This window comes from Telopea speciosissima, chromosome 1 (genome assembly GCF_018873765.1).
Source record: "Telopea speciosissima isolate NSW1024214 ecotype Mountain lineage chromosome 1, Tspe_v1, whole genome shotgun sequence".
NCBI lineage: Eukaryota > Viridiplantae > Streptophyta > Magnoliopsida > Proteales > Proteaceae > Telopea > Telopea speciosissima.
In genome coordinates, this window is record NC_057916.1 from 70,090,443 (window position 1) to 70,106,737 (window position 16,295).

General features: G+C 40.1%; 1 protein-coding gene across 3 annotated transcripts in view; it reads right to left on the reverse strand.

The window, feature by feature from the left end:
* LOC122663433 (structural maintenance of chromosomes protein 6B-like) overlaps positions 1 to 16,295 on the reverse strand; it is a 123,150-nt gene that overhangs the window by 16,320 nt on the left and 90,535 nt on the right. For all 3 annotated transcript variants that reach the window (XM_043859149.1, XM_043859155.1, XM_043859156.1), the window contains 6 exons: positions 7,403 to 7,542; positions 7,218 to 7,320; positions 5,256 to 5,335; positions 5,007 to 5,085; positions 4,772 to 4,829; positions 4,580 to 4,677 (listed from right to left, as the gene is read on the reverse strand). In XM_043859149.1, coding sequence (XP_043715084.1) covers positions 4,580 to 4,677; positions 4,772 to 4,829; positions 5,007 to 5,085; positions 5,256 to 5,335; positions 7,218 to 7,320; positions 7,403 to 7,542 — 558 coding nt within the window. The remainder of the gene's footprint in view (positions 1 to 4,579; positions 4,678 to 4,771; positions 4,830 to 5,006; positions 5,086 to 5,255; positions 5,336 to 7,217; positions 7,321 to 7,402; positions 7,543 to 16,295) is intronic.

A 16,295-nucleotide genomic window follows, 5' to 3' on the forward strand; every position in this document is an offset into this window, starting at 1 on the left:
TCCTACAACAGTCCTCTAGGCCACAAAAGTTCACAGATTCTTTGTGCCATTGCACGAAACTCTGCTTTAGCATTGGACCTTGCCACGACATTCTGCTTCTTACTACGCCACGTGACAAGGTTTCCACCCACAAAAGAACAATAGCCAGAAATTGACTTTCTGTCAGTAGAGCCAGCCCAATCGGCATCGGTATAAGCTTCAACCTTCAGATGACCATTGGGAGAGAGAAGAATTCCTTTTTCGGGAGCAGACTTCAAATATCGCAAAATATGAAGGACTGCCTCCATGTGAGAAGAATAAGGATCATGTATAAACTGGCTCACCAAACTTTGCAGCTAAGGGAGATTGGGCAGCAGTCAAAGGAGGCTAGGCTGCAGCTGTAGGAGGCTGGACAGTTAGGTGTTAGAAAAGGAGGAACCTCAAGAGGAGGAACCTCAAAGGATGGCACATCTTCACTAGAACTCTACCCCTGAAGAGGTGGTGAAGAATAATAGGAAACGGTCTCATGAAAAATAACATCCATACTGACCAAAGTACGGCGGGAAGGGGGGTGGTAGCACTTGTAACCCTTTTGGGTTGGAGAATAACCTAAGAAAATACAACGTAACCCCCTAGGTTCAAGTTTGCCTGGAGATTTAGTATCTCTAGCATACACACACAACCAAACACTTTGGGAGTAACAAAAGAGGAATTCCCCATTAAAACCTCAACTGGACTACAGGAGTCAAGGACCCTGGAAGGTAGCCTATTGATGAGTTAGGCAGCAGTAAGGACAACATCTCCCCAATACTACGATGGGACATGTCTAGCAAACAACAAAGCCCTGGCCACCTCTAACAAGTGGCGGTTTTTCCTTTCTGCCACACTATTCTAGGCAGGGGTATCAACACAACTGGTCTGGTGAATAATGCCATGGTCAACAAGATAATTTTGAAATTGAGATTCTTTATACTCGGATCCATTATTACTTCTCAATATTTTGAGAGTAGTCTGGAACTGAGTTTGGACCATTTTATGAAAATGCCAAAAACACTCAAAAACCTGATTTTGTGTGTGTAAAAGATACACCCATGTGTGCCTAGAATGACAGTCAATAAAAGAAACAAACCATCGGAGACCAGAAAGAGATGTTTTACGACTAGGACCCCAAACATCAGAATGCACCAATTGAAAACAAGAACTACTTCTTTTATTTGATAAAGAATAAGTGGAGCGTGTCTGTTTGGCCAGAACACAAGCCTCACAAAAAAAGTCATCAAGTACATGGGGTGACCAAACTAGGAAATAAATTTGCTAAAATTCCTAATGGAGGGTGACCTAATCTAGAGTGCCATTGGTAAAGTTTAGAAGAGACCAAGGAGTTCTGAGGTAGCGGAGAAAGTAATGGTGGTGGAGAGGGGCGAGTAGTGAAATTAGGAATATGTAAAACAGAAAACGAAGGAAAAGAAGAAGTACAGTTGATGATTTCTTTTCCAGATATGGAGGAAAGGGAACCATCAATTGCTTTGACCTTGTCTTTCCCAGAAGTGGGAGAATAACGATGGAACAGGCTAGAGGAACCGGTCATGTGATCTGAAGCTCCAGAATCTATGATCTAAGGATGGAAAGCTACAGAAGCACAATGACCACCAAATGGAATACCTGACCAGGTAAATTGTGAACCTGAAGGAGCAGCGGAGTTAGCAGTATCAGCAGATGTAGTAGAGGCAGCAGTAGCGGAAGTCCTTAGCACACGTAGGAATGCCTGTAGATCATCTTGGGATAGACCAATGTCAGTAGTAGGGGCTGTGGTAACAGACTTAGTGTGATGAGCCTTGTTTTTTGGCTTTGTCTTTGTCTTGGCAACCCTTTTTGCTTCGAAGTAAACCGGTTTCCCATGAAGTTTCCAACACTTCTCTTTGGTGTGGTAGGGTTTGTGACAGTGCTCATAAGCAAACTCCCTGCAGTTGAATCACCAAGAGAAGCAGTGCCAACAGGTGCAAGAGTAGCCGGGGTAGCCACCTTGAGGGCTGATCTGTCAGTAATAGGTGGGTGCAACATAGCAGCCCTACGGTTTTCCTCGGACACCATGGCATAGGATTGTTTAAGTGTGGGAAAAGGCTTATGGCTCAATACTTGAACCCGAATCTGGTCATACTTCACAATTAAACTAGCCAAAAAATCATACACCCTAATCTTGTCCACATGCTTCTTATATGAAGCAATGTCAGCAACTGTAGTAGGGTGGAAATCAGAGAAGTGGTCTAATTGTTGCCACAGAATGCGTAGAGTAGCATAATATTTGGAGACCGAAAATTCTCCCTGAGTAGTATGGAGGACCTTCTGGCTGAGTTCATATACTTGGGCATCATTGCCAAGCTGCCCGTAAGTTTCCTTGCAAGCAGCCCAAATCTAAGAGGTTGTATCAAGGAGAAGAAAATTATGTTGCAGATCTGAAGTCATAAAACCAATTAGGTAAGACATAAGAACACCATTGTTGGCAAGCCATCTTTCTTGAGCCTGACCAGTCTCAGCTGGCATAACAGTGGTGCCATTAATGTGACCAGTAAGGCCACGGCCAGCAATGGTAAAGGAAGCAGACCTAGACCAAAGCAAATAATTAGTATCATCCAGTTTGATTGGATTAGTAGGAAAGGTATGAAATTCTGATTTGCCTTGGCCATCACCAACAGAAGTTGCTGTAGAATTAGCAGAGTCATCCATGATTACAGAGAAGTTGTAGTGATGAGAAACCCAAGAATCCCTTCAAGATAAGGGCTGAAATTTGGTGGAGAACCCTCTTTTAATATAGGGAGATATGTCTCAAAAAACCAGCAGCATCTGACAGAGAAAACATTGAGATCGACTTTTTCAGGGTTTTGGAAAAAACCCTAATTTTGCTGAAATCGATGGAGGGCTGATTGCTGACAAACAAACACCAAATGGAGCTGAAACTAGGATCGAGTATGCTTCTAATAGGACTGAAGTACTCCAAAAATCAGCCCCAATGGAAACCTGAAACTCCAAGATCGATAGTTGTTAGGGTTTTTTCAAAAACCCTGATAATGTAGAGATTGATTTTTGGGAGAAGGCTGTCAAAAAAGCAAGGGATGAAGCTGAAATTTGGATCGAGTGGGCCTGTAGGGCTGCCGAATCACTCTTCCAAAAATCAGCACTAACAGAGAGTTGTACCCCCAAGATCGATATTTGCAGGGTTTTGGGAAAACTTGATAAAAAAATCGATTAAAGAGGGGATCTTCAGAAGAGCTGGCTGAAGATAGAGGCTTGGCTAATAAACTGCCGCAGGTCTTGATCTTCAAAAAAGGTGGAGAGATTCCTTGTAATAGAGATTGAATCAATCCAAAAAATATGAAGTCCTCAAAGTTCGCAGACATAGAGCAAGCCCTTATCGATTGAAGTTGTCATAACATGAACTGAGGTGATGGAGGGCAGCAACTAGATCACATGGATCACCTCATCAGTGCTGCCCTATGAAATATGAAAGAAAAAAAGAGAAACAAGGGAGAGGAAAGGGAGATCGAGAAAGACGGGATCAAGAATAGAAGAGAGGAGAGCCCTAATCCAAAACCTGCTCTGATGCCTTATTGAGAGGATCAGAATTAGAGCTGAATGCTTGGATGATTAATGATCACCCCAAGCTTCTAATTTATATTATTGAGAATAGAGAATAGAGTTACAAGTAAGCAATGTGGGACTAAACCCACATAATAGAAATAAGAATAAAACAGTAAAAAAGCCCAGAATACCCCCCATGGTATTCTGGCCCATATAATCCAACAGTAACGCTAGTCCGACATCAGTAAAACCTCATTGCACGTCGGACAAAGTTTAAAGTATGTCTGAAAGTTCTTGACAAACCCCAACATATAACGTGCTTTGACTAACATTTAATGAGCAAAAACCAACATTATGACATTCGACGTCAGAAAAACCTTATTTGACGTTAGAAAAACGAAATCCAAATACAATCCCCACCAACAAAAAGAAACCAGACATATATAAGGCCTGGCCTTGCCTTGCCACGCCATGCCACGACCCGACCCTGGCCAGAGTGGGACAGCATGGTGTGGCATGTGAAAATAAACCCTGAACCCTCCAAAGATGAGAAAAGCATAGTGAGTCTTTCTTCCAAGGAACACTACCCTTGTAATTCCCATTATACAATATGAACCTCACTTTACTCTCTTCCATAAGCAATGTGGGACTAAAGATTCCACTTCTTTGCTTTACAAAAAGCAACATCAGGGAGGTCTTGGGTTCAAACCTTGTGGGAGAAAAAAAACAAGGAAAAAAAACAAAAGAGGTGTTTCGAAACTTATTTTACTTTTGTAAATTCATTTAATACGACACAATGTCTCACAAGAAGATTAAATGTCTAAATCCAATCAGAGATTACATGGAACAGCGGGTTGCACGGAATTTATTTCCTGCAAGACCTGAATACACTTCATTCTTATTTCAAAGGTCTGAAGATGTTACAAAAGCATATCTACCTAGCACATGTAAATTACTGGATTGACTGGACCTTGGCTGACAATAAAGTATGTCCTCAGAGAATGTGTCTGAGTGAACCACATACCATAAACACATCAAACTCATCCATAGCTCGAAATGGGGCTTCCGTCATCTCATGAAGAGCTAATGCAAAACATAAGGTAGAGAAAGAGCGCTCCCCTCCTGATAACACAATCACAAATAAAAGGTGATTATTTATTTCATTTAGAGAATTCACTGATCCATGTTTTAAATAAAAGGAAATCCTAAAAGGAACCTGAAAGCCCTCTGGTATCACGAACCGTTTTGTTAGATGCATCTTGGGGCATCTTTACCTAGCAAATGAAGAGCAATGAAAAAGAATCAACAGGAAGAAGAGGGGGGAGATAAATCAGCTCTTTAATTTTCAAGTAACTAGAGGGTGGAAATTGTAGTAAAACTAAAACTCCAAGACAAAATGAGAAACTAATAAGATGGAAAAACAAATTTGCTTTATGAAAAAAGTTTCTCACCACTATTGATAGGGTTTTCTCTTCATAATCAACCTTTATGCGACCACTAAAACCTTTCTTCCTTAAATGGCCATTAAATCTAGTTTAACATAACACATCAGTCAGAAATATACAGTAGAGCTGCAATTAAGCACATCCAAACATTGGAAACAAATAAAAAAAAATTAGCAGTAACAAAAAAGAACGTAATGCAGGCATCGAAATGAAGGCAGAAGTGATTGTATGTTATTAGGCAGGAACAGAACATACTGCCATGTCAACTGACATTCTGAAAGATTTGCATTCCTTTGGAACTTGCTCCAGCGTAAATCAAGGGCCTTCTGCAATTCCTACAATAGAAAAACAAAAACACACAATTAGGGATGTAAACGGATCGGATTCGGATCGGATACGGATCGGATGTGATCGGAGCCGGATATTCCCTGGCCGAATTCGGATACCTCTAAACGGATTCGGATGCGGATCGAATTCGGATTTTCGACCATCCGTTTACATCTCTGCCTTGTGTAACCCGACCTTCCTCCCCTAGTGGATACAATTCACTCTCAATCCATATCTCTTAGATCATGATTCTCTTTTCATCATATTCTAGAACCTATTGAATCTTCAAAAACCCTCAAAATCATTATTTACTTAATTTTTATTATTAAGTATTCGGATTTTTTCGGATGATTTTAATCGGAGTATTCGGATTATTTCCCGGATATCTCTAAAGCGAATACGGATGCCCCTAAACGGACACGGATGCAGATTCGGATTCGGATTTGTTATCCATTTACATCCCTACACACAATGATTATCAATATAGACCATAAATACCTAAATAACGACAGAAGTAATATCCCTATTCTTTTTAAAGCCTTCAACAAGATTTGCCCGAGATAAGAAGGCTCATAGATGATTTTTTAATAAACAGAGCAGTACCTTAACACATTAATGTGTTCAACAGCAAAAATATTTGCCTCAATCCAATAATTGAAGCCTTTAATGCATACAGACATGATCAAGATAATCATACTAAACCCCTTTTAGCCAAAATAACATCACAAAAGATGCAAAACCACGAAGCACTACTCGTGCTGCTTTTCTCAAGGTTCCATATCTTGGTTTACCTTTCTCAACAATCAGAACTTCAACTGTATGTACTAGCAGATTTGTTTCATCTCAACAATTTAATGAAGGCAAGCCAAAAGGGAGACAGCTTACCCATGTTAAAACACAATCTAATGTACACTGGATTGAGGTACAAGGTTAAAAATATTAATCATTTATCACCCCATTACAATTCAGAAAAATTTAACAAAACACTCTCATATGCCACCTAATGAGTAGATACAGCCATTCAGACCATAACAAAAAAGTATATTATTATATTCATCAGCCCATACTGCATTTTCATTATTCTTCGATATTTTACACATTTTTATTTTTTCAAATAAAACATCAACTGTAAACAAATAATAAGATAATGTGTTTTTCTATCAATTTATTGTAACTCCGTCCACTAAATTCTTTGAAATTACAAAAAGAATGACCCCCTCCCCCAAAAAGAAAAAGATACATAAAAACATGAACTATGTCATTTGACAGTTATCTCCTACAATTATGAAATTTCAATTAATGTAATGAGTCCCAAACGTGTATTTACCCTTATTACATCATTTACAGAAGCTTCAAGCTTCATTTAAGATTTTCATCATTTTTATGATTTCATTTATATTCGCATATCGCCTTTCACATATCATGACACACTGACATAAACCTTAAGAATATCTGCTCAAGTAGGCTCGTAACCCAACAATTACCATGAGGAAAGGTAGATTGTATTGATCTTCATCTATAAGTAATGAAGCAGTGGACTAGTAGAATTAGAAAAATAAAATCCTACGTAACCACCCCTCCAAAATAATTGGAAAAAATATACATATACAAACGATTAGATCAGAAAAATAAGATACAAGTCATTGCTACAATGAGTGATAATCATTTTGACAATAGCATCAAATAAAAAAGGGTGTACCCAGTGCACAGGGCTCCCACCATTGCAGGGTCTGGGGAGAGTCATAAATGCTTAATATTTTGCTTCAGTATTTTTTTAAGAAAAAAAGTAAAAATAGCACAAATGTCATAAGAAAATATTTAAATAGATCAGTAAAGATTTTGATTTCAACCAACATCAGAATAACATCCAGAGATCACAGTGCAGCTTACATAAAATTTCTCATGAAAAGCTTCACAGTTTTGCTGCTTTGTTGAAATTTTACGCTTTTTTGTCTGATAAATGAGTCTAAGATCATCAATAGAATCAGAATCTCTGCAAAACATGTACCACATATGAGGTTGACAATTCAAGACTCAAGAGAAACAATTACACCTGGCTAAGAGTTTATATTTACCGGTCACTCTCATGATGTTGGAGCCACCTTTTTAATTTATTGTATTCAGTATTTAATTCATCCCGAGCGCTCCCAGAGTAGCGCGCCAAAGCTTTCACCTCATTCTCAGGACAAATAATAGAAGCTTTCTTGGATTTATCCTGCAATCAAACCGAGCTGAAAACATCAAATAATAACCATACCTATGCAGCAACCACATTAAACTCTTCATGCATAAAATAAAACAATAAATAAACTCAGTTTATACTCATTTTTTTTTTAATTATTATACCTCACATGCAGTAGGATTCAATTTTCTATCAGTTTAGTTTTCTGATGTTATGGATAAGATGAGAACCAGTATGGTAAAATCTAAATAGTTGTCGGAGCATAAGCAAACACTTACAAGTGTCATAATTACAAGCACAAAAGCAGACCAGTGTAGTTAGGAGAGCCTAGTGTCTAACATCTTCCAACTTTATAACCTTTCATATACTTACTACAACTATTTATTTAGGGCCCAAACCATAGTTATGGAAGCAAAAGCTAGAAGAGAGGACTAAAAATTTCTTGAACTGCAAGAAACAAGAAGCAAATGGGAAATGATTGGGAGACATCTGGCAGTGTGCTACTCCTCCATTAGATATAAAAGCAATTATGTCCTAAAAGGAAATATTTTATTCAATTCGTAGAAGCAGATTCCAAATTAGGGGTTTTCAATTATATAAGCATATTGAGAAGTCCACTGAACCTTATCATTTAGAGGAAGGAGAAGTCGTAACAAGGTTTCCGTAGGTGAACCTGCGGAAGGATCATGTTGATACCTGCTCAGCAGATAGACCCGTGAGCATGTTGCTTCATATGATCAAGGGGGAAGGGTGTGGGGGGGTGTGAGCCCCTTCCTCCCTGACCCTTGTAACGACAGGTTGATTCCTGTTGAAATAGGCTGCTTACACGATTGGGGTAAGCAGTCCTAGTTTGATTAGGATTAGTCCTACTAGTCCTAGCTGATTAGGATTAGTCCTAGTCATGTTAGGAGTAGAACTAGTCAGATTAGATTCTTTTCTTTTCTTTTATTTTTATTGTTTTACCCTCAGCCGAGTCCTATTCTGGCATTCCTAGTTGTATTAGGAATTCCTAGTAGGACTAGGACTGAGGTGTTATTATTCCTATTTGTACTTTGATCAGATTTACTTCAAGTTATTATAAATAAAGGGGCTTGGGTGATCGATTCTAATCACTCAAGCATTCAAATCAAAGCTGTTTACATGGTATCAAAGCCATCTCTGATCTGAAGAGCAGCCTCCCCCTCGATTTTTTCTGGTTTTCTTCTCCAACTCTCTCGGCTACTGGTTTCCTTTTTCTCCAACTCTCTCGGACTCTCTATTTCATTCAGGGCAGCATCTTTGAGGTGATTCAATGAAGAATTAGCTGCTGCCCTCAATGACACCTCATTGAAGATTATACAAACACTGGTGTGATCTGAAACTGCCGCAGGTTTCCTCCAACCCTACGAGATCAAGCTGCTACATTATTCAAGCTGGATTTCTGTTTTTTTTTTGGAGATTGATCCCTGCACTTGCTGATCTACACCTTACATATTTCAGATTGCACATTTGAATCCAATCCACATCTGATTCAAGCCTGCAATTACCTACATTCAGATATACCTAAATTTTTTTAAAATGTAGGGCTTTTTATTGGCTCATCCAAAGGGGCCAATTTTTGGAGGGAATCTTCTCCACGACAAGGGAGATACTCGATCCTTGTTTCAGCCTGTTCTGACGGCTGAAACTCATACAGTTTCAAAACCCAGGGTTTCACTCGATACTGTAACCAGCCCTATTAGGGTTTCTTATTGCATCATCAGAATTTTCTGATTTTTTGCAGGCCTATTCTCCACCACTTGCAGGGCATTCGATCCAAGTTTCAGCCTATTCTGATGGCTGCAATTGCTGCCACTTCAAAACCCATACTTCAGATCTGATTCAGTTTTTTGAAGATTTTTTTTTTGTTCAAATTTGTGGATCGGTTTCTACCTGAACTATGGGAGATTCAGAGACAACTACTGCTACTTCTGGAGGGGATGGTCAGACTAGGAACAACTTCCTTCCCTATGCTGCTGCCATCAAGCTTGATGGTACGAATTATTTAATCTGGGCCAGATCACTATCCTTGACTGTGGCTGGTAGGGGATTCACTGGCCATCTTACTGGCACCACCAAACAACCAGTTGAAGAAGGTGCTGCCCGTACTAAATGGGCTGCGAACAATGCTATAGTGATGTCATTTGTTTTAAATTCTATGACTACTGATCTATCCAGTCAATATCTCCTCCTTGACACTGCTACTCAGATATGGACTGCTATCAAGGGAACTTATGGTCGATCAAGAAGTGGTGCTCAGGTTTATGAAATCCGGAAGACACTCCAAACCACTACTCAGAAGGAGATGTCTGTTACTAAATACTATGCTGCCCTCAAGTATTTATGGCAGCAATTGGATCATTATGCTCGATTCCAGCTTACTACTACTGCTGATATTACTGCCTACCACACCTATGTAGACTAATTCCGTGCCTATGATTTTCTGGCTGGCCTCAATGATGACTATGACCCTATTCGGGTGCAAGTCCTTGGACGGGTTCCTTTCCCCACTTTAGAGGAAACTTTTTCTTATGTTCACAGTGAAGAGACACGAAGGGCTGCCATGATGATGACTCCTAAAGTTGATAGATCAGCCTTACAGACTGCTGGTCCCACTCCTGTTGCTTCTTATGATAGTGTTGCTGCTTCCACTACTACTACCAAGGAGCCTGTTAAGTGTGAGCATTGTCACAAACCATATCACACTAAGGCTCAGTGTTGGAAATTACATGGGAAGCCAGCTGATTTTGAGGCCAAACGTGGTCGTGCTAAGTCTAAAAGCAAAGCCAATCATACTGAAAGTGTAGCTCCAACTCCCACTGCTGACATTGGTTTCTCTCAGGAAGAGCTCCAGGCTTTGCGTCGTATGTTGAACACATCAATTACCTCTACTACGTCTGCTGCCAATTCAGGTTCCTTCTTTGCCCGACAGGTATTTCTTTTGCTGGTCATTGTGCATCAGTAGTATCCACTCCATGGATCATAGACTCCGGTGCTACTGATCACATGACAAGTTCTTCTGGCCTTTTTAATACATATTCTCCTGCCTCTGGTAAGGATAAAGTCAAAATTGATGATGGGTCCCTCTCCTCCATCTCAGGGAAAGGATCCATTGGTTGTTCTCCTTCCCTTACACTGCCATCTGTGTTCCATATTCCCAAATTTAAAACTAACCTTCTTTCCATTAGCAGTATCACTATATCCTTGAATTATAAAGTGACCTTTTTTCCCACTCACTGTGTTTTTCAGGAACTGGACTCGGGGAAGACGATTGGATCGGGTAAAGTGCATGGCGGATTGTACCTGCTTGATGGCGATCCTACTCAGGCTTTACCTTCGGCATCTTTCTCTTCTGATTTACATAAATGGCACTCTAGACTAGGCCATCCCCCCTTAGGTACTTTATCAAATTTATTTCTAGCATTAGTTAAAGACTGTAATAAGGAAGATTTTTTTTGTGAGCCATGTGTCTTGGCTAAACAGACGCATTCAACTTATCCTATTTCTAATAAAAGATCCTCTTCCTTATTTCATACTGTTCATACTGATGTGTGGGGGCCTAGTAGGAAAGCTTCCCTGACTGGCCATCGGTGGTATGTCACTTTCATTGACTGCTATTCTAGGTTCACTTGGGTATACCTTATGCACACAAAGAGTGAAGTTTTTTTATGTTTTCAACACTTTCATCAACTGATTAAGACCCAATTTAATGCCACTCTTCAAATTTTGAGGAGTGACACTGGGAAAGAGTATATAGAAGGTCAGTTCCAAAAATACCTTGCTGCACATGGAATCCTCCATCAGACCAGCTATGTCGACACTCCAGCCCAAAATGGTGTGGCTGAGAGAAAAAACCGCCACCTCCTAGAGGTGACTAGGGCCCTTATGTTTGCTCGCAATGTCCCTTCCCTTTATTGGGGGGATGCTGTCCTTACTGCAGCCTATTTAATTAATAGGCTGCCCAGTCGGTTTCTTCTTTCAAAAGCCCCTATTGAGCTATTACTTGGCTCTTTTTCTTTTATAGTCCCACCTAAGGTGTTTGGCTGCGTTTGTTATGCTAGGGATACAAGGTCCCCTGGTAACTTGACCCACGTAGCCTCCGCTGCATTTTCTTGGGTTACTCTGCTACCCAAAAGGGGTACAAATGTTACTACCCTCCATCCTGCAGGACTTTTGTCAGCATGGATGTTGTCTTTCATGAAAATGTTCCATATTATGTGTCCCCACCTCTTCAAGGGGAGAGTGTTAGTGAGGATGTGCTGACTATTGACTCTCCACCTCCACTTCAGTCTGTTTACCATGAGTCTGAACCAGTTCGGCCTGCCCCTAGTACTCCCCCTGAGTCAGGGGAGAGGTTCCTATACAGGGGGAGACCATTTCTATTCAGGGGGAGCAATCTACCCCAGTCCAGACTCCTATCCAGAGGGCTATTAGTGAATTTCAGAGGAGGATTGATGCCAGTAATGTGAAGACCTATGCAAGGAAACATAAGCAGGTTCAATCAACTGTTGCTCCAATACCCATCCAATTGCCGAACCCGGATCCAGAACCTGCCTCTCCACCTGGTAATGATCCTGACTTACCTATTGCTCTTTGCAAAGGTGTCAGAACTTGCACTTAGCATCCCATATCTCATGTTGTTTCTTATGATTCCCTTTCCCCATCCTTTCGTGCCTTTGTTTCCTCTCTTTCTTCTGTTCGTATTCCTAACAATTGGCAGGAAGCTTTATCAGACGGAAAGTCGAAGGCAGCTATGATGGAAGAAATGGACGCCTTGAAGAAAAATAACACATGGGAGCTTGTGGTTCTTCCACCTGGGAAGAAAACCGTTGGATGTAAATGGGTGTTTGTGGTGAAACAGAAGGTGGATGGCACTGTGGATAGGTATAAGGCACGACTCGTGGCCAAGGGGTTCACTCAGACATACAGCATTGATTACCAGGAAACTTTTGCACCTGTTGCAAAGTTAAATACTGTTCGTGTGTTATTATCTTGTGCAGTCAACCTTGGATGGGATATGCAGCAGCTATAGTTCAAAATCTCGCGAAATCTCGATCAAAATCGAAAATTTCGGATATTTCGACCTCCTCCAAACGAAATGCCACCTCGAATAAAAAAAATACAAAAATTCGATCGAAATTCTCGAAATTTCGAGATATCTCGAGATTGTTTTAAAATTTCGCAAGGTTTCGAGTTTCTCAAGAAATTGCTTTATATAAATGAACATGTTTCGTCAGTCTCAGTTGAAATTTCAACCGAGACTGAGAAACAGCTCTGATTTTGTACTTTTACTTGGTTTTTTAAGGTTATTGACATATTGTGATTTGGAATGTTTGATATTATCTTCTTAAATCTTAACTCTTAAGTTGTTATTTGTTAACTTGTTATTGACTTGATGTCTTATGTACTTATATTATGATTTATGACTTGACTTATGAGTCATTATGTTTCCAACTTAGTTCCAAGTCAATTTACTTGTTTAATGTACAATGTGTATGTGTAAATGTGTAATTAACTAAGTTATACATTAGGGTTCGACCGTACGTTGCCAATCAATCTTGCACATCCAAAACACCATTTTGGGTGACTATTTTTGTAATTTGAACATTTAAATGTGTTTATATAGCCTAAAATAGGGTTTCCATGAAGTTTCAGGCCTTAACTTGGCCTAAAACCCATCGAAATAACCTATCGAAACATACCAGAAAAATACAATATTTCGACCGAAATACCAAAACGAAACGAGTTCTCAAACTATGGCAGCAGCTAGATGTAAAAAATGCCTTTCTAAATGGAACATTGGATGAGGAGGTGTATATGGACATTCCACCAGGGTTCTCTTGTGACAGAAACCAAGGAAAAGTAGGTAGACTGAAGCGTGCACTTTATGGTCTGAAGCAGTCACCTCGAGCATGGTTTGGCCGGTTCCACAAGGCCATGATTTCTGTGGGCTATAAGCAGAGTAATGCTGATCACACACTCTTTATAAAGAGAGTTGGTGAAAAACTCACTGTTCTTATAGTCTACGTTGATGATATAGTGGTTACTAGCAATGATGGTGATGAGATCAGACGGTTGAAGACCTTCCTTGGACAAGAATTTGAGATTAAAGATCTAGGGAAACTACGATACTTTCTTGGGATTGAAGTAGCCAGATCTTCTAAAGACATTTTTCTCTCCCAAAGGAAGTATGTCCTAGACTTATTGGTTGAGACCGGGTTGCTAGGCTGTCATCCTTCAGATACTCCTATGGACCCTACTGTTCGACTCAAGGAGAAAGAGGGTGAGTCTGTTGATAAAGGCCAGTACCAAAGACTTGTAGGGAAACTGATTTATCTTTCACACACGCGTCCTGACATTGCTGTCGCCGTGAGTACTGTGAGCCAGTTTATGCATGATCCCTACTCTTCTCATATGGATGTTGTTCTTCGTATCTTGCACTATTTGAAGTCAGTTCTTGGAAAAGGAATTCTTTTGTCTACTCATGGTCATCTACGGATAGAAGCATACACTGATGCTGATTGGGCTGGTTCTGCAGATCGGAAGTCTATTTCTGGATATTGCTCCTTTGTAGGTGGAAATCTTGTCACATGGCGTAGCAAGAAGCAAAATGTGGCTGCTCGTTCTAGTGCCGAAGCTGAGTTTCGAGCTATGGCACAAGGTATTTGTGAGTTACTATGGCTTAAAGGTTTGCTGCAACATCTTGGTGTTCCTATTCGTCTTCCTATGATGCTATACTGCGACAACAAGGCTGCCATCAGCATAGCACACAACCTAGTATAGCATGATCGTACCAAGCATGTTGAGGTGGATAGGCATTTCATCAAAGAGAAGTTAGAAGCTGGGCTGATTTGTATTCCCTTTGTGACATCTGCGGATCAACTTGCTAATATCTTCACCAAGGGGTTGTCTGGAAAATTTTTTCATCCCAATCTAATCAAGTTGGGCATGATCGACATCTTTGCTCCAACTTGATGGGGAGTGTTGAAATAGGCTGCTTACACGATTGGGGTAAGCAGTCCTAGTTTGATTAGGATTAGTCCTACTAGTCCTAGCTGATTAGGATTAGTCCTAGACATGTTAGGAGTAGAACTAGTCAGATTAGATTCTTTTCTTTTCTTTTAGTTTTTTTGTTTTACCCTCAGCCGAGTCCTATTCTGGCATTCCTAGTTGTATTAGGAATTCCTAGTAGGACTAGGACTGAGGTGTTATTATTCCTATTTGTACTTTGATCAGATTTACTTCAAGTTATTATAAACAAAGGGGCTTGGGTGATCGATTCTAATCACTCAAGCATTCATATCAAAGCTGTTTACAATTCCAAAATGAGGTGTTTAAAATTGGATTCATAGCTTTGGCTGTGGACCAATCGGATGCTTTTACCCAATTATAACCCAAAAAAACTAATTCGCCTCAACTTAAAACACTCAATACAGCATCAAGTAGACACTTAGAACGAAAGTAACTAAAGACCAATCAAAGAACTAAATTAACCCCACTCAGTAACACAAATGAGGTGTATTTATCTCCCATTACAATAAATAATTAAAGAAAAATCCATGTCAGGCACCCTATACCATTCAAAGATGGAGAAGCGAGCCTTTCTCTTGGTGAAAAAACCAAACCCTTCTATTGGAGAAGATTACAGTAGTACACTTCCAAGCCGCCTCTTCCTCCCACTCTTCCCATTATCTGCCTACTCCACCCTGTGTCACATCCTATTCTAGCTCTCCAGTGGCCCCCTCTACCTCCTTTTTTAGCAACCCCCCCTGAGGAGGGAAACTGAGTATCTACGACCGAGAGGCAAGATCTCACCTCTTACTCGACCGAACTTGCCTATTCTTGCTCCCAAGTCCCAAGCTGCTGCTTCGCCATTTTTCACTTGGATTTCAACGTAGAACCTGCCAGAGACATCATTCAGCTACTGTGGTGCAAGATCTGTTCATGATTTGTGGTTCAGAGACATCATTCAACACTATGACATGGGAAGACTTTGTGGAATGTTATGGGACTGAATGCGTGATTGGTCACATGGCATGGGATGATAGATGTAATATGTTAAACAGATTGATGTATTGTACACTATAACATTTGTAATGGGTATTTTAGTTGTTTTATATTAATTGTATGATTTGATTGCTTTTAATTACTAAATTATGTGCAGAATAGGGCCTATTAGTACGTCGTCGCCTACCATCCTAGGGTCCGAAGTGAAACTCCTATTTGGACTTTGTTTTTGCAAAATCTGATAGTGCCATTGTGTTTAAATGGTCTAAAATAGGCTGAGCACCAAGTTTCAGCCCCAAAATAGGTCTAAAACCCAGCGAAACCAGCCATCGAGTTAAAAAAAAAAAAAACCCCAACTCGCTATTTGTCCAGCTTGAAACCTGTATTCGAGACGAGTTCTTGAACTATGGTCAAGGATTCCCCTACCTCGTAAGCACTAGGAATGAAATTTCAACTCACAATAGAGATTAGGACTGAAAACCACCCTAGAAATTTTCAGTTGAATTCTGAAAGTTCAAGAGGGTTGGATTCTGGAAGATTGGATTTGAAACCATGAGAAATTTCAAGATCAGATTCAAAAGAAAATAGAATAGACCAAAGATTCACACACTAAAAACTGAAGGATTCAGAAAGGATTCCAAAGTAGAACAGCAGATTTAAGTCAACTTCAATAGGACAATACACAGGAAAGTGAGGACCGAGGGAAGAAATCTAATGGGGTGGGGTGTTTTAGTGAGGACCATTAAATGGCATGTTATCCC